Raw genomic sequence first — 27,122 nt, 5'->3', positions numbered from 1 at the left:
TTTATAATAAAGCCTAATCCCAGGGAACTCTGGGAGGCCCACCTGCCCCACCCACCACAGGCCTGGCCCAGCACAGGGCACTGTCTGGAAGTGATTAGCTAAGGGAGGAGGGGAAGTTAGCTAAGAGGAGAGGCTGCAGTTGTGTCTAGGGCAGCCAAGTTCAGTGGTATGAAATAGCTGTGACCCCTGAAGCCCCGACAGCCTCTAAACAGGCTGGCTGGTGCACCTGGCTGGAGCAAAGGCTCATGAGGTCAAGGGTTTAGGGTCCATGCCCAAGACTTAGTGAGCTTGACAGTGTCTTGGCCCAGAGTCCTTGGCTCCAGCTACAGCCCAAGTGTGAGCCTCAACTACCCACAGACTGACCTCCACCTGGATATCTTGCAGATGTTGGCTACTGGCCCCCCAAGAGCCATGCCTCCTCCATTGCTATAGACAGTAAATAGTATCCATCACAATAGGGGTCAGGGCATCAGCGAGGCTCCAGTTTCACAAGAACCTGTGGAGCTAGCAGGAGGCCATATGGAGTGGGCAATACCAATGTGGGTTTCTGCCAGCAGAGTAGAGGGAAGGGAAGATGGCAAACGCATGTGGGCATGAACATATCAACCCTGTGGATCCTGAGTTTATATGTCACCTGTATGCAACCTGGTGCTGTGAGGGAGTCTTCCCTATGGCAGGAAGAGGAGCAAGTGAAGATCATATACAGTAGATAGATGATCAGACCAGGGGCAAGGTAGAGGCAAGGAACCAGATAAAACGTCCACAACATCTCCCAGCTAACATCCACGTCTTCTGGGGGTTTAGCAAGGTCAACAATCATTTATTCATTCATTCAAGGAATATGTATTTGTTTCTACTTACACTACTAATATCCTCTTACTTTGGGTCATGCCCCCTGCAAGATACTGAAAGTTCAAAGTGTCACTCAGTTGTGTCTGACTCTTTGCAACCCCATGGACTGTAGTCCTCCAGGTTCCACTGTCCATGGGATTCTCCAGGCAAGAATACTGAAGTGGGTTGCCATTCCCTTTTCCAGGGGATCTTCTGGGACTATAGCAATAAACAAGTTATTCCCTGCCCACAAGAAATTTACAGTCTAAAGAGAGTGACAGACACATGATAAGCAACTGTAACACGGTGTGACCAGAGGTAGCACAGGAAACTATGGGAACACAGAGGAGGCACCTGGTGCAGTCTGGAGGAGTCAGGAAAGAAAGAATTCAGAGTCTTAAAGGATGAGCAAGAGTTAGCCAGTCCGTGCAAACAGTCCCTGCCATACCCTTTTTGGTTGCATGGCAAGCCCAAAGCAGAGACAAATAGGGCTCTTTGCTTCCAAGTGATTCTGGAACTGTTAAAAAATATCACCAGACCACCAGCCACCTGCCCTGGGGTCTGGGCAGAAGGGTGCAGAGCGGTTTTCAGGGCATCCCTGGGCACTGGCAGATAAGGATGGGCCATAGCTAAATACACGTCTCTCCTCTGCCCGCCCCACCCCCACCCCCTCGACCAGGGATGCCTATTAATCCTGACAAATGATGACTTACGAACATGTAATGCAAACTGATTCATCATACATTCAAATCCGCCGCCCCGCCCCAGCGGGAGGCCCCAGCCAGACAAGTGTATTACACGGATAATGTATTTGACGTATTAATAAAACCAGCCGCATTGCTCTGGCGCGGGGACTGGGGAATGCCAATATACGATGACAGATCACATATTGATGAAATCCAGATGTTTGGAATCATAGTCTTGGGGCCTTGTTCATATTGACTGAAGGTAAAAAATGCCGTCTGTCAGCAGGTTAACTCTTCCTGTCCCACGCTCAGGAGAGGCACCAATCACGGTTTTCTGGAGAGAAGAGAAGGAGGAGGCAGATGAGTGAGAGGGGAGAGTGGTGGCTTGTCTGGATGAGGTGGGGTAGATGGTTGTACTGTGGACTCGGGTGGAAGGGACACTTTGCATGCCTTGTGTTCTTAACCTCTCAGCAGCATGCAACCCTATGGACAATGCTCCCCGCTCCTTGAAACCCTCCCCTTCTTGCCTTGGATGACATCACCGTGTTTTCATCCTCCTCTTGGCTGTTCTTAGTCTTCAGTGATTAAAACTTCCTCCACCTGTTGGAGTTCCTCAGCATTCTGTTCCAGCCTCTTCTTCCTGTGCCCTCTCGCCCTAGGTGATCTCACCTACTCTTAAAACTTTTGTGGAGTATTTACCATGTGCAAGACATTGTTCAGGGCACAGAGGATGCAGTGCTGGTGAATTTCAGTCCTTATCTACATATCAGCATTTCCAGTTCTATCCTTCTAGCTCTGGCTCACATATACTGCCTACTGAGCATTTTCATGGGGTATGTCTTAACTGTTCCTCAAACTAAGTTCATCCAAAACAGAGCTCATCATTTTCTTCCTTATCAAGCCTGCTGCCCTTCCTCGTGTTCCACAAGTCAGTAAATGGTCTGCCACCTAGCAGGTGTTCAAGTCAGACAGCTTGGAGCCATCCTTGACTCCTCTCTGTCCTTGAACCCCCATGTCCAGTCCACCTGCTTCTGTTCATCTCATTGTCATCCACAGCATCTCGCTAGAACAGGTCACCAACATGTCTCACCTCAGTTAGTGAGATAACCCCCTAGATGACCTTCCTGCCCTTGCTCTTATCCCCTTAGACCTTTCTCTGATTTGCAGTTAGAATGATCTTTTTAAGATGAAAGTCTGAGATATCACTCCCCTACTTAAAACTCTTCAGTGACTTCTCACTGTATGTTAAAAAATAATAATAAGCCAAAATCCTTAATACAGTGGAAAGTCCTCTAGGATCTGGCCTATCATCAGCTCTCAGTACTCTTCCCCTCGCTCTCTGCTCCAGCCACATTGAACCTTTTTCAGTTCTTCACTTAGGCTTTATCCCTCTACCTTCAAACATGCTGTTTTCTATGTACTATAGAACACTACTCCTCCACTATCATTGCTTGAACTGGTTCCCACTCATCCTTCAAGGCTTTGCTTAAAAATCACTTGTTTTACCTCCCAGGCAAGATAGTCTACTCCCATAGTTCCATGTACTTCCCTTGTTCTAAGACCATGCTGGGGATATTTGTTGAATGTCTCTATCCACAATTAGTGCCTAACCTCCTTGAGGGCAGAGAGTGTATGTTCATTATTGCATGGCATCCATACTGTAGCAGACACATCTTGGTATTCAGTTGACATTTGTCAGTGTTTACTGAATCATTACCTAGGTCATAGGCTAGGTAGGTAGGTAGCCAGGTATTGTGCAGTGGTTAAGAGCACTGGCTTTGAAGTCAGACAGATCTAGATTTAAATCTCTGCTCTGAACCTTCCAGCTCTGTCATTTCATTGTTCTAAGCTCCATTTTCCTCATCAATATAATACAAATAGATTATACCTACCTCACAGGATTGTTGTAAAGATTAAATGAAATAAAATAGATGCAGCATTAACCTGTAGCCTAACATATAGTAACCCTCCATAAACAGTTATTATTATTAGTGGGCAGATAATGGATAAAGGATGAATGGTCATATTGACAAACAAACAAGTAAATAGAATGTGGGTATGGATGGATATGAAGAAAAGTAGCTCCATAGAAGCTGAAAGGCCCAAGGTGCCTACTGAGTGGTACACAATCTTGATCACAGCAGGGAAGAAGGCTGAATATAGAGCAAGGCCAATCTGGTGTCAGGATGCGGTAGACACAGACACAAACAGCAAAACTGTGCCAGGGTCTTACTAGATAATGGTGACTCATCTCTTGCATACAGCCCTGATTTAACTAGAACCTCACAAAGGTGCTGAGTAAATTATTATCATCCTTGTTTCAAGAAGAATCTCAAACTCAGAAGTGTTATGTGATTTGCCCAAGGTCTCACAGCTAGTGGCAATCCTGCTCAAAGACTCTTGGTCATTGGGAAGTGGAAGCTCTTCTACTGGGACTGCAAGAGGGGAAGGGCAGGTCACACATGTGTGTATATACAAACACATGTGTATACACACACGTACTCTTTTTATTATTTATTTATTTGGCTGTGTCACGTCTTAGTTGTGGCACACACCGATCCTTCGCGGCAGCGTGTGGGTTCTGTAGTTCTGGCTGGCAGGCTTCATTGCCCCAAGGTATGTGAGATCTTAGTTCCCCCACAAGGGATTGAACCCACATCCCCTGCATTGGAAGGCAGGTTCCTAACCACGGGACTACCGGGGAAGCCCCACATAGGTACTTCAGAAAGTTCCAGCCTCTCTTGCCACATATCATTAGAGTTAGTCTCCCCCTCATTTTAACCCTCCCCATTCTTAAATCAGACACCAGGCAGTCAAACTCTGCCTTTTGTGGTCTGTGGAGAAAAGATGATGAGGTTGGGGTTTGCTCCTTAAACAAGCAGAGAGGAAAGATTGGAGCCCACAGCCAACAGAACTGGGACAAAACCAAATGGACCAAGCTGGAGAGGCAATCGCAGGGTGGGGAGTTGCAGGGTGGGACGTGAGTTAGTGATTGGGGAAGGGTGGGCTTTCTCTTTGAATGAGACCCTCATCCTCTAGGGCCCAGTTCTGCACCAGGCCTCACCATGGATGATGGGAAAGATGGCAGAGAAGTAGCAGCCCAGCCCCTGAGCTGCCTGCTCCCAGTGGCCAGCAGTTCCCAACAGAGGGGGGCAGCAGAGGGCTGATCTGGGACCCCAGGTACCTGAGGCCTTGATCCAAGGCTTGAGGCCTGGACTGGTCCCGGCCTGGCCCAGGTCAGGGAAAAGCTACTTGTCTGGCGGCCTGCTCCTCAGCAGGTCTGTCCCCACTCACAACCGCAGGCGTTCACTTTCTGGTGGAGCCTGGCTGTTTTCTGGTGGGGAGGTACCCCGGTAAGGGGAAGGGACCCTCTCTGGAGGTCCCACCCCTAGGGAGCCTCCAGGCAGAGCCCGTCTTAGCCCTGACTCTCTGCTCCCTGCGCCTGCGATGCCCTGTGTGAGGCTGTGGGTAGGGCCAGGCCCCTCTGCGGCCCTTCCTCCTCTTGCTGGGGGAATACCTGTGGCAGGTGGAGAAGCGGAGGTGGCAGGCACGGCAGGCGGCGGCGGCGGCTGCGGGGTGGCGGGAGGGAGGTGCGGTAATGAATGTGGACGGGAGGCGGAATGAGCGATCCATCTTTGCATGGGAGGGGAGGGGGCCCGCGCGCCTCCCCCTCGACACACTCACACACTCAATCAGGCGCTGTCAGACCTCCGGCCGCCTGGCATTTTGGTGAAGAATCTCTCAGCTAAAAATTGTTGTCAGTCCCATTTCCTCGTTATCAGTGCGAGGGCTGAGGCAGCGCCCGGGGATTAGCAGAAGCGGCGAGCGCCCGCACCGCCATCCACTGCCGATAACACCCGGCCTCCCGCCTCACCTCCCCCATTCATCATCTTTAGCACTGACAGCCCGTCCCAGTCCCTGTCCCCAGCCCCTCATGCTGCCCACGTCTCCCCACGATGCTGCTCAGCCTGGCTCCTGACCTCCCTAGGGAGCTAGGCTTCCTGAAGACCGAAGGGGATTCAACCTAGGCGCGTCTGACCTGGACCCACCTGTGGCGGAGAGCTTTGGTGGGTTCAGGGGTAGGGGGCCACGGGCTGGAGTGAAGAATGCTCAAGGAGAAGATGCTTTCTGACAGCCTGCCCCTGCTGGGCTGGTCTGCCTACCTGCGATGCTGGCAGCGGTGTTGGAGAAGGGATTCCTGCATCAGACGGGCAGCTGGACTAAGGATTTCTGGAGGCCTCTCCAGTCTGAGAGGGACTTCCCAGATTCTGGGAATTGTGGAAGGAGAGTCCGAGGATGCCTCGGAAGAGTAAGGGGTTGAAGAGTGCCTTCCCACCCCCAAAGGACCACAGCCCCCTCCTCTGGGCCATCCCCAGCGGTTTTATGGCCCGTTTTATGGCCACTGTAATGGCCCAGGTCAAAAGCTTCAGGGAGCTGTATTCTGGGAATTATGCAAACGAGGAGCAGGCCCAGGGCCAGAGTATGGATTTTGTCATTAAACCTGGGCAGGCCATGTCGTTAGTGCAGTAAAACCCACGTCATGACCACAGGTCTCAATATAAAATTATAGGGAACACAGCGGGGGAGGGGAAGCAGGGGGCCCACGGCCATGCTGACACCTGCCATGCTGACACCCCCTGAGAACATGGAGATGGGATGCAGGCCATAGGCTGCGGGGTCCCCGGGCTGATCCCTGTGACTGCTCTTCCTGAAGTTGGAAGCCAGGAAGAGGACCCATTGTCCCAACAGGGAAACTGAGGCCAAGCTCGGAAAAGTAGAAGATCCCTGTGGCAGGAAAGCAGACGAACTGAGCACAGGTATATGGGAGTGCTGATGCCTGCTCCCAGGTGGACAGGGACGAACTGGGGCTCTGGCAGTCCTAAGACCCATACATGGTCCCCAGGCGGAGGGGGCTGAAACCCTGATATTTCCACCTCAACTCTGACCTCGTGCCCTAGATCCTAACCTTTCTCTATTCTTGTCTCTCACCATTTCCCCCTCTGTCCCAGCCCCTACCTCAATGCTCGATTTCAACAGCCTTGTCAATTGTCCCTTAGTCATCCTCCATGCCCACCAGCAAGCATTACCACCCTCCTCTGGCCCCTTCCTGCTCCCCCCATCACCACCACCACAAGCACCCATTCCTGCCTCCCTCAGCCCTGACTAAGGCTGCACTGACTGCAGTCACTGACTTTCTTTTCCAGTTTTCTCGCTGGTTTGTGAACTTCTTAAGGCCAAGACTGTGTTTTCTTTATCTCTGAGCCCATTTCTCCTAGAATAATACATGACATAGAATAATTGTTTGATAAATATTTGATGAATGAATAAGTAAATGAAGCAATGAGATCACAAGTGAAGTACAGGGGTCCCTGCCCAGTTCTGAGCCTCAGTTTCCCCATCTGTAAAATAAAGATAGTGGCTTGCCGAATTTCTAGGGTCTCACTCACCTCTGAGATTCTCTGGCTGAATGAAGATTATTATAGAATGAGTCTAGAATCCTCACCTCTTCACTCCTAGACTAGGGCCACATCTGCTTCTTTTACTCAGAGCTGTCTTTCAGCTATCCCCTGAACATCTGGGGCACAGCTACCAGGGCATATGATCAGTAGACCCCTTCCCCTCCTCAGAGACCTAGCCACACTGACTATAGCCACCCTTACCTGACCCTGCCACACACAAAGCCTCTAGAGCAGACATCCCAGTTCTGCAAAGGTCATCTGGCTTCTGGGACAATCAGCTCTTCATTTCTACCTCTCCTCCTTCCCTTCATCTTCTCCACTATTTTGTTTCATCACTGAGAATCTAATCTATGCCAGGTCTTTTTTCAATTGTCTACAGATTAAAAGATGACTAAGAAATGGTCCCGCCCACAAGAAGCTCACAACTTAATCATTCATTCATTCATTCATTCCTTTGCTCCCATTCTCTGCCTGGAATTCTTCTAAGGCACATCTTAAATTTTGTTTCTTTGGTTAAGCCTTCTCTTTTTCCACTCCTCAAAACACATACCTGGGATGAATCACTCCCTCCTCTGAGTTCTCAGTTGATCTAGTCTGGGCATCCAGGAGAGCTATTATATTGTGTCAAAGGGAGATAGGTTCTTGTGTTCAGCCTGAATGGGGAACTCCCTCAGACATAGGGTTGCTAGAACTAGCAAATAAAAATATAAGACATTCAGGTAAATCTGAATTCCAGAAAAACAATGAATAACTTTTAACATAAGTATATCCTGTGCAATAGTTGAGACATAATTATACTAAAGTCAAAGTGAAAGTCGCTCTATCGTGTCCAACTCCTTGTGACCCCATGGACTATATAGTCCATGGAGTTCTCCAGGCCAGAAACTGGACTGGGTAGCCTTTCCCTTCTCCAAGGGATCTTCCCAACCCAGGGATCAAACCCAGGTCTCCTGCATCGCAGGTGGATTCTTTACCAGCTAAACCACAAGGGAAGCCCAAGAATACTGGAGTGGGTAGCCTATCCCTTTTCCATCAGATCTTCCCAACCCAGGAATCGAACCAGGGTCTCCTGCATTGCAGGTGGATTCTTTACCAACTGAGCTATCAGGGAAGCTACAAGATGCCCAGTTGAATTTCACATAAACAATTAATATTATTTTTAGTATAAGTTTCCCCCTTTGCCATGGAGAACTTACACTAAAAATAATGTTTATGTGAAATTCAACTGGGCATTTTGTATTTAATCTAGCAACCCTACCCAGTCAACCATCTTAGTCATCACTGGCGTGGGCTTTATCTCTCTAAAAGCTGATTTTGACCCTCTCCAAGCACCAGAAGAAAGAAAAAGCAGGGAGAAAGATCTGACCTTAAGCTAAAAAAATATTCCTTCCTACAATCAGAGTTTACATGGATAGTCAGGGATGTTTCTAGATGAATAGAGCTCCTCAACCCCGTGTCTATAAGCAAAGCCTAGGGGATCATTGGCTGGGGAGAGTGGCAAGGGTGGGAGTTTAGGAATCCCAAGAAGTGCACTAGGCAAACTTCAGGCCCCTTCCTAGCAGAGTGTGCTCTGGTTACCATCAGGGACAGAGTTTAGGCTCCCAGGAGGCCCCCAAGTCAGCATAGCCAGTGCTAGATCCACGTATGCTTGTGTATTGGGGGTACACAATTTGAAAGGCATTTTGGAGGGGAAGAGCTCAGAATCTGTTAGACTCACAGCAGCCAGTGAGGTTATCCGGGTGAGGAATGAGACCTGAACTGGGAGAATGTAAATTCCAGGAATACTGAAGTAGAATGGACAGGACTTGGTGGTTAAATGAATGTGGGAGGGGGCATAAAGCAAGGAAGGGGCTGAGGGCAAAGTGATGGTTGCTGGCTTAGGTGACCAAGTGAGTGCAAGCGTCTTTCACTGAGAAGAGCACTGGGTCTTTGTTGTCACACATGGTCTTTCTCTTGTGGGAAGCAGGGGCTACTCTCTTGTTGTGCACAGGCTTCTCACTGCGGTGGCTTCTCTTGTTGCAGAGCTGGGCTCTAGAGCACATGGGCTCAGTAGTTGTGGTACACGGACTTGGTTGCTCCCCAGCATGTGGGATCTTTCCAGATCAGGGATCAAACCTGTGTCCCCTGCATTGGCAGGTGGATTCTTAACCACTAGACTGCCAACGAAGTCCAAGTACTCGATTCTAGATGGTTGAGTTTGAGATTCTTATAGGACATTCAGGCATTGATGTCCATTAAGTGTTTGGCTATAGGGGTCTGGAGAAATGGGAGGGATCTGGGGCAGAGAAACGGATGTCGGCAGGGCACAGGTTGGGAGTGAGAGCCAATAAGAATACACAAGATGGTCCCACAGGCAGAGAGAGGAGAGGAGAGGCCATGGAAAGGAGCATGGGGAAAACTGAGGGGCTGGGAGAGAATGCTACCCTGGCAGTCACCCTGGTCCTTTTCGGTCTTTCTCATTCGACTGAGTACCTCAGGGCAGGGACTAGATCTGGTTACATTCTGTGTCCCCACTGCTGTGCACTAGGCCTGGTTCAGCACAGACATCAGACAATGTTTGTTGAATGACTGCAGGAAAACGATCCCTTTTCTCCCTCTTTTCTTTCTTCTCCCGCTTTGGAAAGTGTGAAAGCTGAGAGGAAAGGAGTGACAGAGGGGGCGTTGGATATTCTGGCTGATGCTGTGATTAAACCAAGACCTGCTTCACTAACGTGTGAAATGAAGTGATCAAGGTTTGATTGCACAGAGCATTGATTGCGTCCTGACAGATTTCCGAGAGGGGCAGCTGGCTGAGGAGGTGCTGTGCACGGCCACAGCCTCTGGAGCTGCAAAGTGGAATAATGTTCATGGGCTCTGAGACCCTCAGGCTCACCCTTCCTCCGGGCCAAGAAGCCCTAGGAGGCAGCAGAGGCTTGGGTTGGAGGACTGGGACATGGCGTTTCTCTCCACATATAGCCCAGCTTATATGTCTGTCTCTTCTTCTTCCCTCACCAGGTAAGAAAAAGGCAGCAGCACTGTTTGACAGCCAGGCCCCTATTTGCCCCATCTGTCAGGTCCTGCTGAGGCCCAGCGAGCTACAGGAGCATATGGAGCAAGAACTAGAGCAGCTGGCCCAGCTGCCCGCCAGGTAAGCCACCTGCCAGAGGCCTCCTCTCAGGGTTCTGGCTACCAGGTCCCAGCCTCTCACAGGCGGCAAGACCCTGCTGCCATTCTCCACCTGGCTTTCAATCCTCAAGCTCCTCCAGCTGAATGGTGCTGCCTTTCTCTGCTCGCTCTGTTTCTGGAGATGTGAGGAGAGTGAGCCCCAAGTCTCAAAAAGGCACAAGAGGACCTGGAAAGGGGAGGAGCCTCAGAGCAGGGTAATAGAAGCAGGGACTGGGACTGGCAGCTCCCTGAGAAGTGCAGCCTGGGGGTGCCATCCACCTTCCCTACGAATCTCAAGGTGTGAAAGGTGACAACCTTGAGAACATGCTCAGGCATGTCCCCCTTGCTCCACCCCCTCCTCCTTGTCCCTGCCTGAAGGACCCGGTGGAGCCTCCTCACAGAAAGGCCAAGGTTGTCAAAGGGAGCAGAGGAACAAATTGCCCCAAAGCTTAGGGGTTTAAAGCAACCGCTTCATGATGCTCATGGACTCTGTGGGGGGTCAGGAATTCAGACAGAACACAGAGGGGGTGGCTTGTGTCTGCTTCACCCTGTCTGGGGCCCCAGCTAGGAAGGCTTGGTGGCTGGGAGCTGGGATCACCTGGCTCCTTCATTCACACGTCTGGTGGTTGATGTTGGCCGTCAGCAGGGACCTCAGCTGGGGCTGTAACCAAAGCACCTACACATGGCTGCTCCTTGGGTCCTGTGAGCATGATAGCTCACAGTGTGGCAGCTGAAAGCACGAAAGCAAAATGTTCCAGCCAATGACATCGAAGCTAGATCACCTTTTATTAACCTAACCTCAGAAATCACTTAACATCACTTCTGCTCTACTCTCCTGGCAGTGTTAACCTACCCAGATTTTAGAGGCAGGGACATGTACCCCACCTTTTGATGGAGAAGGGGCAAGCTCCTCTTACAGAAGAGCATGTGGGCTCTAGCCATTCTGGGAAATACGGTCAGCCACTGGGAACAGCCTGCCCCACGATTCCCAGTCCCCAAACCTGGGTCAGTTCAAGTCAGCAGACTTGACTGAGCCTCCTTCCTCTACCTTCTTACCTAACCCCCCATGTAGGGTGCAGGGACCCAAAGGTGAACCAGAAATCGTCCCATGTAAGTTGGTGTAGCCACTTTGGAGAGCAGTATGGAAATTCCTCAGAAAACTAAATATAGGATTACCATATGATCCAGCAATGCCACTCTTGGGCATATACCCAGACAAAACTATAATTCAAAAAGATACATGCACCCCTATGTTCATAGCATCACTATTCACAACAGGCAAACCATGGAAACAACCTACATGTCCATCGACAGATGAATAAAGAAGAGGTGGTACATATACACAATGGAATGCTACTGAGTCATAAAAAGGAACAAAATAATGCCATTTGCAGCAATACAGAGGCAACCAGAGATTATCCTACTAAGTGAAGTAAGTTAGAAAGAGAAAGATAAATACCATATGATGTCCCCTATATGTGGAATCTACAATATGGAACAAATGAACTTATCCACAAAACAGAAACAGACTCACAGACATAGAGAACAGACTTGTGGTTGCCAAGGAGGAGGGAGGGAAAGGGATGGACTAGGGATTTGGGGTTGGTAGATGCAAACTACTTCTTTCATTTAGAATGGATAAACAACAAGGTCCTACTGTATCACACAGGGAACTATAGTCAATCTCCTGGGGTAAATCAGAATGGAAAAGAAAACTTAAAAAAAAGTATATATATATATATACATATATAACTGAGTCACTGTGCTGTACAGTAGACTATATTGTGTACAATGTGTATTGGCTGCTGCTGCTAAGTCACTTCAGTCATGTCCGACTCTATGCGTCCCCACAGACGGCAGCCCACTAGGCTCCCCCGTCCCTGGGATTCTCCAGGCAAGAACACTGGAGTGGGTTGCCATTTCCTTCTCCAGTGCATGAAAGTGGAAAGTGAAAGTGAAGTCGCTCAGTCGTGTCCGACTCTGTGCGACCCCATGGACTGCAGCCTACCAGGCTCCTCCGTCCATGGGATTTTCCAGGCAAGAGTACTGGAGTGGGGTGCCATTTCCTTCTTCAGTGTGTATTGGCACAACATTGCAAATCAACTATACTTCAATTAAAAAAAAGAAAGAAATGGTCCCACCCTCAGGAGCTCATAATAGGAGTAAGGAGAGCCAGGCATTAGCAACCTTGAGGGACAGAGACTGCTCTATGGGACGAACAGGAGCTGTGGGAGAAACAAGAAGGTACTGAACCCAGCACAGAGCAGAGAAGGCCTCCTGAGGGAGGTGAGGCCTGGGCTGAATTTTGAAGGCCAAAACACTACTTATCTATTGCTGTTACAAATTCTCCCCAAACATCATGGCTTAAAAATAGCAAACACTTAGTACTGCACAGTTTCTGGAGCCAGGATGTCTGAAGGTTCGACTGGGGCTGCAGGACCCCTTCCCAGGATGGTTCACTCGCAAGCTGTTGGCAGGAGGCCTCAGTTCCTCAACATGCAGGTCTCTCTATAGGGTTACTAGAGTTTCCCTAAGACATGGCAGTTGACTTCCCACAGAGGAAGTGATACAAGAGAAAGGCTAGAGAGGAAGCCACAATGCCTTTTACGATCTAGTCTGGGAAGTCATACACTATGGCTTCTAATATATTTTATTCTACTCACTAGAAGCAGGTCAGCAAGTACAGCCCACACTCCACAGAGGAGAATTAAACACTATAAGCTGTACCTCTTGAAGGGAAGTAAAGTGAAAGTTCTCAGTCATGTCTGACTCTTTGTGATCCCACAGACTATACAGTCCATGGGATTCTCCAGGCCACAATACTGGAGTGGGTAGCATTCCATTCTCCAGGGGATCTTCCCAACCCAGGGATCGAACCCAGGTGTCCTTCGTTGCTAGCAGATTTTTACCAGCTGAGCCACTAAGGAAGCTTTGAAGGGAAGAGTACCAAAGAATTTGTGGGCATACTGAAAACTACCACCGGAGACTGTACTAATGATGATAATAATAGTCTTGTTGAATGCTGTGTGCCAAGAACTTTATACTAATTTATTCAATCTTCACAACAACCACGTGTGTGTGTGTGTGTGTGTGTGTGTGTGTGTGTGTGCTAAGTTGCTTCAGTCCTGTCCCACTTTTTGCGACCCCATGGACTGTAGTCCACCAGGCTCCTCTGTCCACGGAATTTTCCCAGGCAGAAGTACTGGAGCAGATTGCCATTTCCTACTCCAGGGGATCTTCCGGACCCAGGGATCAAACCTGCATCTCTTGCGTCTCCTGCATTGGCAGGCAGATTCTTTACTGCACCACCTGGGAAGGGCTACCACTGGGGTAGGTAATAATTATTAACTCCATTTTAGACAAGGAAACTGAGATACAGGCAGGTTAAGTGACTTCTCTAAGGTTGCACAGCCTGTAAAGTGGTAAAGATAAGGGTCAAAACCAAGCAATCTGACTCGAGAGCCCATACGTTTAACCACTCCCCCTCCCCTCAGCAACACACACCCAGGACTAGCCTAGAACAGGGAGGGGAAGCAACATCCTTCTGCAGTTGAGTTCCATACCTTGGCTGTGCAGGAGTGCTTCTGGGTGGAGGACTTCTCAACAGAAACTGAGGCCAGAGGCAGAGATGGAGGGACACCCCCCGCCCCGCCCCGGTCTCCCGCAAGGTCTGGAGAGTGGGGGCCCAAGCTCTCTTTCTGCCTCCTCACTGGGGGCCACACCACAGCCTAGCCCCTGACGCCCCATCCACGCACTGCCCAGCGCATCCACTTCTGCCCACATCAGTGTTCCACCCCCACCCGTGACCCTCCGGCAATCCCTCCTGCCCCACACAGCCTCTCAGAGGGTCCCCTACGTTCACACCTTTTGGCCCCGGTCCGTTTCTCCGCTCCGCGCCCCCAGCCTCACGGGAGCCCCACCCCTCACCGTTAGGTCACGCGTCCCCCACGTCTGTGCCCCTCGCGTCCAGGCCCAGCCCAGCACCCGCTAACCCCCGGTACGTTTCCCCCCTCCTCAACCCGGTGTCTGACAGCCGGACAGCGGGATCTGCACAGCAAGTGAAATTCCCGTCGGATCGATAAAGCCGAAGCGCTGGCGGCGACGGGTCGATGGTTTTATCTGTCTCGGCCCCGCCGCGCCCGGCGCGCTGACAGTCCGACCGGCCGGCAAAGGCGTTCAAGGGCAGCCGCGCCCGCCGCCCCCTCCCCTCTCCTATTCGCGCCCTCCTCCCTGCGGCCGCTGCGCCCACCGGACTGCAGGCTGGACCTCCCCGCCGCCGCCCTCGTGATTTATCTGGATTTTTAATTGGAAAAAATTTGCGAATTAATTGATTTCAGGAACTTGCCAATTAACATTGTAATTGGGTGCGTGATAAATTCCCAAGGAGCGTGTCAGCTCCCTCCGGGCTGAGGGCCGTGGCGCCCGGGTGGGCGGGGAGGGCCCCCAGCCTTGGCTGCCCTTGCCCCGCCCCTGCCCGCTCTCCGGGAGGCCGGAGGGGAGGAGAGGAGGTTGGAAGGGCTCAGAGAGCCCCTCTCTCCTCTTCCCCACCTCAGTTCCGACCTGAGAGGGGCCTTTGACCAGGTTATTTCACAGACGGGGAAACCGAGTCCTGCAGGAGGGCAGAGCCTGTGTGCGCATCGCTGAGTGTTCTGGGCAGAACCCAGGTGAGGGCGTCCCCAGCCACTGTGGCCTCCCCAGCTGTCCAGTCCTCCCCTCTGTCCCCTTCTCGGCTCCTGTCCTTTCTTTCCCCTCCCCCCCTCACCCTCCCTTTGCCTCCTTTGCCCCCAGCCCCCACCCCCTTCCCTCAGCCTGGCCAGCTCCTGAGTCTGTGGATGCTGCTGCCAGGGTGCCCTTCCCTCCATCGCCCTCCCGCAGGGTCGGTCGCAGAGGTCCCTCTGGGTGGGCCTGGTTTGCGCTCTCTGCCCCCTTCTGCCCAACAGCACAGAGCATGCCCCCCACAGAGCATGCCGCTGTTTTAGACACACCTAAGGGCTCACACTGGTTGGACTTCCCTGTGGCTCAGCTGGTAGAGAATCCGCCTGCAATGCGGGAGACCTGGGTTCGATCCCTGGGTTGGGAAGATCCCCTGGAGAAGGTAATGGCTACCCAGTCCAGTATTCTGGCCTGGAGAATTCCATGGACTGTATAGTCCATGGGGTCACAAACAGTCGGACACAACTGAGTGTCCCAAACTAGGGCTGGCCGGTTTTCACAGACACCAATACAAATGTATGTAGACAACATACAGGCACAACCGCCCACCCCACTCCAACACATATACATGTGCTCACTCCTACCCCCTCAAAGAACCACTTCCCACAGATGCTCATCCCCACAGGCACACAGGCAGACAGACCCAGGAAGAAGAGTCAGAACTTCTGCTGGCAAAGAACTCACACTTCTCAAAACACTTTTACATTCGAAATCAGAGGCTGTGCCCCCACACACTCCCTCACCTCATCCTCTCTCTTTACCCCCTCAGTCCTGCACAGGCATTCCAGCTGACCCCAGGACTCAGCTAGCTGGACCAAGAAGAGCAAAGTTAGACTGGGGACAGATAGTGGAGAGCCTTCAGTGCCGGAGGGTCACCTTAGCGTGGGGGAATTAGAACATCTGTGAGCTGGAGAAGCTCAATCAGAGAGCTGAGCTGTAGGAGAATCGCTCTGGAGGTGGCATGGAGCAGAATTTGGGGGTAGAAGCAAGGGAGCAAGTGAGGAAGTTAGGCAGGGGCCAGGGGCCAGATGATGAGGCTCACCTAGGACAATGGCAGTGGCAGTGGGAACAGAGAAGAAAGAGAATGGTGAGAGACTGGTGGGGGACAAAGCAAGAGAAGTTAGCTGATTACTTGTGCGGCACTTACTGACTTGGCTTTCTGACTTGACTCACAGGAATGGTATCGATGGTAGAGAAGCAGGTATCTGAGGGAAGGAGGAGACTGCAGACAGAGCTCTGGGCGCCCTGAGCTTTCTCTGGGATGGTGACAGTGTGGGGAGTGGATGTGGACAGACAGACGGGCAGGAACATAGATGGAAGCTGGAGGCTCACAGGCAGGTTGGACAGTGGTCCCCAAACTTCTCTGTGGCCCTCAGACAGGAGTTTCTACCCAGAAATGGGAAAGAACCTGGGACTCTTTCAGAGATCACACAGAGCTGAAACTGAGAATTGGCTTGGAGGGCCCTGAGCTCAGAGACCTTTTTCTGGAGGCTTCCTCAGCCACTCTGAGATCTGGTCTAGTCAGTGTTTTAAAGGGGCTGGAAGGAGCCAGAGGGAGGTTGGGTGACTCTAGAGGAGAGGCGGGGTGTGGAGATGGCAGTTGCCCCCACCCCCACTTAAGCCTTATTTAAGGCTGGCCTCGGTGTTTGGTTGGGTAATGAACTAGATAAACAATTCCCCAAATAGATTAAAACGAAGTGTAACTTACAAAGGCGGCTGGTGATGATGGTTTATTCCCGGGCAGCACACCATTTCTTTATTTCCAAGGATAATTCAGTGTAAATCACCTTAATTAAAAGTGTCAGCCCAGCCCATGAATATTGTACTTAGGAACGCGTTTCCTGGGTCCCAGTTATAATTTAAAACCCATGGATCACTAGGCAGCGAGTGACTGAGAAGGGAGGAAATCGTTGGGGGCGGGCTGTGGAAACTGGGAGGGACGAAGGCAGAGCCGAGTGGATGGGCTGGGCGGGAGCCTGGCTGCCAGCAGCTCGGGGCTCAGAGCTCTCTTCTCCAAGGTGGGCCCCTCGCCAGACTCCTCTCTCTGGGGAAAGCAAGCACACTTGGAGGTGATCAGGTTGTTGGAGGAAAGGCAGGGCGGGCGGGGGGCAGGGGGAGGGTGGTGGTGCTTGCTCGGGGAGAGCGAAGGAGTCTGACCAGTCCAACTGGAGGGAAGGTGAAGAGGACCGCAGGAAAAGATCCAGAGGACTGGCCAAGGGAGAGAGGCTGGACATCCTGGCCCTGAATGTCTTCATTTCTGTTCACCAGCAGAGTAAATGAAAGCTCAGAGTCAGCAGGGCCCTCCCCAAAGTGGAGAGAGTAAAAGAACTCAGAGCTCAGCCCTCCATCCTGAGTGTCTTTACGAGGCAGTGGGGCCAACTGAAAAGCAGCACTCTGGACCTTGTTAGATAGGAACGCAAATCCCAAACCCTGCCTGGGCTGTGTGAGCAGTGAGGTGTCACCCAGCCCGCCAGTCGACTCTGTAAAGGTATTGTGAAGATCAAAGAGCTGACACCCCTGAAGTTCCTAGCCCATGCCTGTCACGTGTGGTGGGTACACAATAATTGTTCAGTCTTTCCTCTTCCATTTCACCCTGACCCTGCTCAGAAAATACTCAGACCTCAGTCCAGGGTTCTGATGGGAACAGTGTCATATGATAGATGCCTCATTTCTCTAACTGTAGGTCCAGGAATGGGGCCAGTAACAGGGCAACAACAGCACTTGTTGATGGAGTGAAGGAAAGATAAAAGTAACAGACTCACATCTAGTTGTTCCTTAACGGCAGCTCCGTTTCCTCTCTGTATCCCTTGTGCCCTGATCAGGAGCAGGAACATGGGGACCATTTATGAACAAAATGCCACTGAATGGAACCCAGTCTGGTGGTCCTTTCCTGTGATGCCCCCACTGTGTGATCAGACAGGGAGACAGCTGTTGTTTTTTTGTTGTTGTTTTTAATATTTTGGCCACATAATGTGCCATGCAGGATCTTAGTTCCCTGACCAGAAATCAAACCCACACCGCCCCACCCCACCCCGAGCTGTTTTTACACTCAGATCTTAGTCTCAGCCTGCTGCCAAGGCTACTGGCCCCTTCACTGTGATATACATGTCTGCTTCTGTGGGTGTGTCCATGTATGGCTACATATGTGGGTGCCTGAGTGTTGGGCATGTGTAGGCACACGTGGGTGTCTGTACCTGTGCATGCTTGTGTGAAGGTGGGCCCATGAGCAGCTCTTCATCCGGGCCTGGGTGACAGTTGTGAATGTCTTTAAGGACACGGCCCTGGGAACATGACTCTGCCTGCGCCTCTGAGCGCATGTCTGAACCTCGGTGTGACCACACCTTGACAGAATTATAGAGACAATGGATCTGTGCGTATCCACCTTTACACCAGGGTTTCTCAGCCTCAGCACTATTAACATTTGGGCTGGGTAGTTTCTTGTTGTGAGGGGCTATCCAGTACCCTCTAGGGTGGTTAATCCCCTACACCCACTACATACCAGTAGAAAACTACCCCCTCCCAGTTGTGACAATCAAAAATGTCTCCAAATGTTGCCAGCTGTCCTCTGGGGGGCAAAATGGCCCTGGATGGAGAACTTCTACTTTATCCAGATCTGCCTATGCCTATGCTCCCATATTAGGTGTGTTTATGCCTTTCCCTGTGGGTGTTCCCTGTGTACACACGGCCTGCGTGTGCCCTGGGTACCTGCCCTGGGTGTGTGTCTTGTGCTGTATGGATCTCTTGGGTGTGCTCTACCTATACTGCTTGTATATGCGTGGGAATCCTATGGGAAGGGGCTGTTTCTGCCTCCTGCCGTGTTTCAGCCGGCGCCTGTGTGTGCGTGTGTTTGTGTGCATGTGATAGCACGTGCATGAATGTGTGAGCACAGATGTGGTAAGCACAGAGGGGGGGCAGTAAGGCGGGAGGGACAGGAACAGGGATATTAATGTTTCTGAAGTGGATCTGATTTGATACGTCTTGTTCCATTGTCAGCATCTGTTTAGCGGGGATTTGTAATACTTTGTGGCTCTGGATCACTCATGCTTAGCGCTGGGATGTGGCCTTGCATACCAATTTTGTTATTAAACACAGTCCTCGCCTCCCCCACAGCCCATCCATCACCTCCCCCACCCCAGCCCCTGCCTGCTCTGAGCCACCCACCATATTTCAGGGCCCAGCTCCCGCCCGCCTGCCGTGCCCGATGCCGGAGGGCCTGGGGCTGACAAATTGAATCAGGAGGAGATCATTCCTGGCCTAACGCAGTTTGCAGCATGTTGGAGGGAGAACTGACAAGAGCCATGTCAGTTCCATCACCCCACTCCCATAGGAGCTAAGTGCAGGCTGGGGACAGGGGATGGAGGGGAGGGGGTAGGACAGGCGGAATCCTCAGGGCTGATAGGATGGGGCAGGTGAAGCCCCTTCCCTCAGATCCACAAGAGAGCCTGCCATGCCTCGTGTCTGTACCCCCGCCCAGGAGCCAACTCTGGCCCCTGGCCCCCAGTGGAGGCTGAGCTGGCTAGGTGGGGCTTGGCTGAGCTAAGCCGGGCAACACTGGCTGTCTTCTCCCCCTGAGGTCTTCCTGCTGTTCTCTTGCATGCCCTGGGCAGCAAGTGGAATGGTCACCCTGTTCTCTTCTTTCTTGGCAGCAAGAATTCCCTTCTGAAGGATGCCATGGCTCCAGGCACCCCCAAGGTAGGTGGACAATTGTGTGTTTTTTCCTACCCATCCTAACGTAGGCCCACCCAGAACTGGTTCCTGAGAAAAAGCTCTTCTTGGATCCCCAGCTGTCTTCAGGGTTTGATCGTCAGCCTGGGGTCTCAGGCTGCCCTGTGCACTCAAGCACATGCGTGCAGTCTGAGTGGGAGCTGGAGTATGCTCATTTGACTCCCTCCTCTTCCAGTCAGGATGGGGTCAAAGCCAAGAATGAACCAGGAGAGTGGGGGACCCAGACACTGTTAAGTCTGGAGAGACTCAAAAGGAGGAAGGTGAGCTGCAGCAGGTAAAGAAAAATACAGACATGCAGGTCAAGACAGCTGGTGCGGGGCCTTAGAAAGCCAGACCATGGGATGAGTGCATGTGCTTTGTCCTGAGGGCAGCAGGGAGCCAGAGAGGATGTGGGGCTCATTTGAGACCATCTGACTCTCTGAACAGACACTATGAAAGGGAAGCTTGAAAGCATCAGATGGAGAAAGGAAGAGTGAAGGACAGTGGCTCAAAAGAGGGGCCAGAGGCCTCAGCAGGATGGCGTGACTCGAACCAAGAACTCTCATAGGTGGCCACAGAGGTAGACGGTACTGCGTCCCCAAGGGGGATGACGTTTTGAAGGAGTGGGGACCTGGGGAGGAAGACACAACCCTTATTCACTGAGTGTCCTCTTTCCCCGACCCCTCAGTAAGGTGGCATCCTGTCTTAACAAATTCTCACAATGACTTGTAAAGGCAGGAATCCACAGCCCTTTCTATAGGGAGTGAGGAATGAGTGCTGAATGGATGAAACTTACTTTCTGGCTGTGCCACAGGGCTTGTAGGATCTCAGTTCCCCAACCAGGGGCTGAACCTGCACCCTTGGCAGTGAAAGTGCAGAGTCCAAACCACTGGTCCACCAGGGAATTCCTCAGAATGGATGAAATCAGTCAGTGAGTGTGTGTGGAGAGATTAAAGCAGAAGCCAAGAAGAGAGTCTGGGACTCCTGTGGGAGCAGGGTCAAGAGAAGGCCCCAGAGCCAGGGAAGGAGCAGAAGAGGAACAGTGATGAGTGAGGAGGGGCACAGGAGACCATGATGTCCTGGGGTCCTAAGGGAAAAAAATTCCAAATTATCTGGGGTAGTCAGATGTCAAACAGGAGGGCTGGAGAAGGAGGCTGTCGTGTTTAGATGTCTTATAGGCACAGGTGACCTCTGAGAGGGCAGTTTTGGGAAAAGGAGCCAGAGTGACAATATTATTTCCAGGGGGTTGGCCCATCTCCCTGCAGGCCTGTCTAAAGGAGTGGACTCTGCACCTTCATGCACTCAACACAGCAAGGTGGACCGGGGCGGGTGCGGGGGGCAGGGACCTAGCCCAGCCCCGGATAGATGCAGGCCCTGGCCAAGGAAGCAAAGCCCTCCCAGCCCTAAAGGGAAAAGATGAGGGGGGGAGAAGTCACACTGGCTAAGCCTGGCCCAGCCTGCAGTCTTCAATGGCTGTGGTTAAGGGAGACAGGTCACCAGGTCAGGCACAACCACTGACCTGACACCTAAGCGCAGCTAGCAGGGCTGGGGACTTGACCCCAGTAAGGCCTGTGTTCAGAGCACAAACACAGACACAGACCACATCCATACTTGGCTCCCCACATACACAGATGCACACCCACTCACCTACCCCCAGCCCATCAGAATACTTACACAGGAAATCTTAAACATGTGCGGATTCCTGCAACCACCGACGTCTGGATTATTGATAATCAGATTCAGAGGCAATGGCCATCACTTACTCACTTCTAGATATAGGCTCACGCCCCCAGAGCTGAGGGTTTCAGGGTCTGTCTTCTGCCTTGACCCGGGCTTTAGGGAAGCAGGTCATGGGTGGAAAAGGCATGAGGTATAAGGTTCAAGCAAGAGATTGAGAGGACAGGGAGAAGGAGGGAGGAGGAGAGGGCGAGGGGGCCTCAGACAAGATTGATGGCCTCGTTGCCATTAAGAAAAAAATTAGCCGGTGGCGGCTATCATATTAAAGGGTGAAGAAGCCGTGAATTATTTTCTTAAAGATCTTATCGCTTACAATGATAATTTTACCTTCCAAAAGGCCACTTTTAATGAGGCGAAGAGCCAGGCAAAAAGTCATGATTTAATGCCGGGATTTTTTTTTTCAAAACACATTTTACTGCTTTTTGGTCCATGTTTAAAAAGCGCCAGTGACCTTTTTTTATTCCGCTTGCCCCAGGTGTAATTCTGAGGCCTCTCAGGGCTTCTAACCTAGAGAGAATGAGCGAGAGAGAGCGCGCAAGCAAACGAGCTCAAGCTTTCTCCTGATGGAGGGGCAGGGGCCCCACGATGTCGTCCCTCCTCAGCATCCTCCTTGGGACCGGAGGAGGAGGAGGACATTGCCTGAAAGCCCACCTCTTCTCTGAGCTGGGGGCTGAGGCACCCACTAGGCCTCCCACTGGGCCGGGGTGGGTGAGAAAGGGGCTCCGAATTGCAGGGAATCCCACCCCAGGCCCTGCCCGGCCTCCTCCCTGATCCAACTCCTGGGCTGAGGCCGAGTCAGGGAGCCCTGCCAGACCGGCAGCTGCCCCCTCCCCTCCCAGGGCCCTCAGGCGTAAGGATGTGCAGCGTGGCCACAGCATGCGGGTCACATCCTAAGGCTCAGTCGGAGATGAAGGATAAATGGCTGCTCCATCTTTCCCAGATTGCTTTCTCTGCGCTGTCACTGGCGATTTGGCATGGTTTTCTAGGCTGGGGAGGCCTCCGAGGGAATTGTATGCTTCCGGCTCAGGGCTGTGCAGGATGGAGAAGGTGGGGGGGTGCGGGAAGTATGGATTGCTTTCAGGCCTCCAGGCCCCCCGTTTGCAGCTGAACAGGCCTTGGCACGAGCCAGCAAGAGCAGGCTGAACGTGCCATGTGGTATTTAGAATTGTGGACCTCGCGCACAGTTTAAAGCAGACAGTTTATTAATCTAAACTGCGGGCGTATGTAGAAAAGGCCGTGCGGGATTGACACAGGGGGGATTAGTTTTGCTGCGGTTTTTGCTGGGGTCGCCGCCACAGCGCAGGGAGAAGTAGAGCCGGCGCACATCCCTAGCTGCACGGAGGAGACTCATACATGCTATTTAATTTACTGTCTGCACAGCGGGGCTGCCACCAGCCTGTATTAGGGGCAAGTAGAGTGGGAGGGATGCGGCTAGACCCCAACCCTTCAGGGTCCCAGAGTCTCTGTTCCCTACGCGAGAACAAAGCCTATACAGCCTCAGCCTCCTGGGAGGCCTGCCCCACGGGGACAGAGATTAGTTGGGGTGGAGCTACTGGACCCTCTCCAGGGGCCTCCACCCATCCCAGGGATCAGTCCATCCTCTCCCACAACCAGACTCCGGGGCCTGACCACATGCCTTTAGAATCTCAAGTGTAGCCTCCACCCCTCTGCCCTCCTTTTCTCTGCCTCTCTCCTAAAAGCTCCATAGGACCGGACACCCTAGGGGATGGACTGTAGGTCTCACTCAGCCTGAGGCCATGTGTCCTTTTTCTTCTTTCAGTCCCTCTTGCTGTCTGCTTCCATCAAGAGGGAAGGAGAGTCTCCAACGGCATCACCACACTCATCAGCCACCGACGACCTGCACCACTCAGACAGATACCAGGTGAGCAGGGGGGGCTGGGCACTTGGATGAGTCCTTTGGAGTTAACCCGCAGTTAACTCCTCCTATCCCTGGAAGACGGGCCGGGGGGGGGGGGGCGGGTGGTGAAGGACTGAACTGTGGCTCCCCCTGTATCTAGTGACCCTAAGTGAACCAGAAGGCACATGGAACGTGCCTTACATAGACGGACTTTAGGGAGAGATGCCAAGGTCATCTGGGCCTGGGTGGGCTCTTCTGAAGCATCCCAGCCATCTGCCCTCTAGGGTTCAGTGTCATCAAGGACCCAGGGATGTGGCCCAGCATCACCTAAAGACTTCACACTTCAAAACCAGAATCCCCTGAGCAAAGAGCCATCAATTCTGCCAGACCATAGCGGGGGTGGAACACTGCCTGTGAGCACCTTGGGCAAACAGGATAGGAATAACCATACAATCCTCAAGCAGCAAAGCAGGAGGGGACTTAAGGGGAACATCCCAGCTTATCCAGACCTTCTTTGTGGAGGAAAGGAGAAAGGGCTTCCCGAGAAGCTTGTGTCTGAGAAGAGACAGAGCCCCACCTGCAGAAGCCCCAGTCAGAGGGTATAACACAGGGCCTGCTCCAAGGAACATGTGCCTAAATGGCAGTGGGGCTTCTCAGGGAGCCGTGATGTGAAAAGGGAAACGCAGCCCTGACTAATGCAGACAGACAAGGCGGCAGGGACCTGTCATCTGGGGCAGGGAACCAGGGTCACTTCTGGCACTCAGGAAGCCTTTCCTGGCATTTGAGGTCTTCTCTCTGGGTGCCTCTTCCTCCCCACTGACACAGCCTGGCATCAGGGTGCAGAGCTTGACGAGTGAAATACCGCGTGCAGACTGTACACCAGCTTCCCCTGGCACCTCCTCTGCTCAATGCTTCTGTATGCTACTCAAAGTACAGAGCCCAGTGTTTCAGCTCTGGGGAGAGATCCCTACCCTTGTGAGCCCTAGTTTGAGAAAGGCAGTCAATCCTCACCTAGACAATCCTGCTTCGAGATGGAGCAATGACCCAACTTGAAGGAATTCTGGGATAGGGAGATAAGGCTCCATCCCAGAGAATTCTACTCCCAGAGTCCTGCCTTTGGAGGCTCTTCTCTCTACTTCAGTCACAGCATCAGCCCCACTATTTGCTGAGCCAGGGAGAGTAACCATCAGGCACAGACATGGCATGCTAGGCACAGGCTAGGTGTGCTAAGGAATGGCACCAAGGCCTCCGTGATTTAGATTCAACCTGTATTTCCAGCTTCCATTCCTAATACTGCCTTCTGTGAATCCTGTGGTCTCTGCTCACCAGATTAATGCTAACCACTCCTTGGCTGTGCCATTCCTTTCTTGCCTCTGTGTTTTTACACATGCTGTTTTTAATGGGATTATTTTACCCAAACCCAACAAATTTGTATTTATTCTTCAACAAACTGCCCCAATCTCCTCTGCTCTAGGAAGCCTTTCTGGGTTAGCATTCTCTTCTCATGACCCCTGCATGTCCCTGTCATTGCTCTGATCATCCTATACTGTGATCACCCATTTAATGTTTCCTTTATCCACAATTATGTAACAAGCCATCCCCAAACTTAGTGGCTTAAGACAATTTTGATTTCTCATGATTCTGTCGGTTGACTAGACCTTTCCTCATTCATGAAGCTCATTCAGCTGGAGGACTAGCTGGGCTGGAAAGTCCAAAATGGTCTCACCACATGTCTGGGAGATCAGAGATCTTGATTTTCTTTCATGTGGTCTGTCATCCTCCAGTAGGTTAGACTGACTGCCTTACTTGGCAGTCTCAGGGCAGTGTCATGCCAAGAGGGCGAAGGCCAAAGCTGCAAGGCCTCTTGAGGCCTAGACTCTGGAACTCACCCATCACTTGGCAGAGCAAGTCACTGGGATAATACATAATCAAGGGATGAGGAAATGCAGCTCATGATAGGAGGAACTGTGAAGAATTGTGAACATACTTTATCTATCATGATGAGACTCACTCTTTCATTAGATTGGGGGAGGGGGCTCTCTAAGGCAAAAACATCTTATCGTTCTTTACTCCCTGACTTTACTCAATCATTTATCTAGTACTCATGCTCAGCCCAGTGTCCTTGCCTTCAAGGGGTTGCGGATAGATAATTTCTAAGTGCTTTAAATGCTATGATGAGAGTGTAAATAAGTTTCTAGGACAGCACAGTGGAAAAAGAAAAATCAGAGTAAGATTCACAGAGGAGGTAATGACTGAACAGAACAGGAGTTTACTTTGGTGAACGAGAAAGAAAGGATATTCCCGACCAAGGCAACACAGAGGTGTAACACAGAATGATGTATCTGGGGACCCACCAGCAGCTCAGTTTTGTTAGAATGTAACACACAAGGGGAACTGGTAGAAGGTGAAGCTCGAATTCCCTGATCTATACACAATGCCTGGCATGTAGTAGTTGCTCAATTATGTTGTTTAAAAAAATCATCAAACTTGGCTTTGAAATCAGAGGGTACTGGTTTCTGTTTTGGATTCCCATTTACTTAGCCCCTGCTGGGTTACCTAACCCTTTAACCATTACCTCACTTTACCCTCATAGCAACTGTGCAAACTAGGATTCGTTGCCCCAATTTATTGCTAAGGAAACGGGCCTAGAGAGAAGTGACTTTTCTAAGCACACATATATGTGAAGAACCAAGTCAGGTTGAGTCTGTCTGGCCCTGAATTCTAGATTGCTTCCCAGCCCTCCAGTTGGGCTCAGAACTTCCCTCATAAACATCCTCCTCTCCTTCCCACGGATTTCTTCTGCATGCCAGACCCTGTGCTGTGTGACTGCATGGAGATGAGCTCCCAGGGAGAAGGGACAGGTCCAAATAATCAAAACATCCAAATTCAAAGGGAAGCCAAGGGACTGTGAAAACTAAAGAAGAAGCAACTAACCCAACATTGGGGGAAATGTGAAGTCTTCCCACCCAGAGTCCTGTAGGATGAACAATAGTTAACCAGGCAGGGAATGAGGGTGCATGGAGAATAATCTAGCCCAGAATGCAGAGTATGGAGTGCTCAAAGAGCTACAGGTAGCTCTGCAAAGCTGAGTGTCAGGAAGGCAAAAGAAGAGAGCAGGAATGGTGGAAGAGGAGTCTGGAGAAGCAGGCAGAGCAGATCAGAGATGACCTGTATGCAGATCATCTCAGTGGAGAACCACTTAAAGATTTAAAGGGGAAGAAGGAAAGAGGGTCAACTTTGCACGATAGGAAGATCACACTGCATGTAGTGTGAAAGATGGGGTACAGAGAAAAAAGCTGGAGATCAGAAGGCCAGATGGGAGACAGCTGCAAATTTAGAGAGCTCAGTAAGATTATGAACTACAGCAGTAAATCCAAGATAGGTATAGCGACTGAAGAAACACACAGGGAGGTCTTGCCTATGCCAAGCGCTGTGCCAGAGTTCTGGGTTCACTCATGACTCACACAAGGTCCTGTCCCTGGAGTGGTCTGATAAAAATCTGTACAAGCCATACCGAGGGTAGAGATTGAAGTAGAGAAGAAATTATATTTTTCAAACAGATCTAGAAGGATAAGTAGGAGATACACAGAGGTGGAGATGAGAAGGTTTAAAAGACCTTGAAAGGTAGACTCTGAGATGAGAGCAGAATTGAGCGCGAGAAACTGAAGGAGGGTGGGATCAAGGACGACTCACTTTTAAGTTTCTGGTGTGGGCACACCAGAGTGGATGGTGGTATCCCGTTAGGAACTGAGAGTCCTGGAGGAAAGCACTTGTTTGAGGGATGCTGGGTTCCAGCTCGTGGGTGTGCGTTACCAGTGGCAGCTCCAGGGGTTGTCCAGAAAACAGCTGAAATGTTTGGAATCCTCTAGTGTCCAGATTGCTGAAATGCTAGGGACTGGGAGCTGGACTGTTGGGACTTGCGGTGGCATGGCCCGCGGCGATCAGGAAGTCCTACGCCACCTCCCCAGGAAAGGGGTTGCGACGCGGGAG

At 51.4% G+C, this 27,122-nt stretch overlaps 1 protein-coding gene and 1 long non-coding RNA gene across 2 annotated transcripts in view; one reads left to right on the top strand and one right to left on the bottom strand.

Annotated features, from left to right (window-relative positions):
- RNF220 (ring finger protein 220) overlaps positions 1–27,122 on the top strand; it is a 227,561-nt gene that overhangs the window by 180,461 nt on the left and 19,978 nt on the right. The window contains exons 3-5 of the mRNA XM_043461548.1: positions 9,971–10,103; positions 19,480–19,525; positions 23,055–23,156. Of these exons, the coding sequence (XP_043317483.1) occupies positions 9,971–10,103; positions 19,480–19,525; positions 23,055–23,156 (281 nt within the window). The remainder of the gene's footprint in view (positions 1–9,970; positions 10,104–19,479; positions 19,526–23,054; positions 23,157–27,122) is intronic.
- LOC122437075 lies at positions 800–27,122 on the bottom strand. Its single transcript, XR_006268170.1, has 2 exons — positions 26,826–27,122; positions 800–1,851 (listed from the first exon to the last, which is right to left on the bottom strand). It is a non-coding gene; the product is annotated as an uncharacterized LOC122437075 (long non-coding RNA).

The sequence above is a fragment of the Cervus canadensis genome, chromosome 2 (assembly GCF_019320065.1).
Source record: "Cervus canadensis isolate Bull #8, Minnesota chromosome 2, ASM1932006v1, whole genome shotgun sequence".
In the NCBI taxonomy this organism is placed as follows: Eukaryota; Metazoa; Chordata; class Mammalia; order Artiodactyla; family Cervidae; genus Cervus; species Cervus canadensis.
Note: the sequence above shows the minus strand (reverse complement) of the source record. Positions and strands in the feature narration are given on the sequence as shown.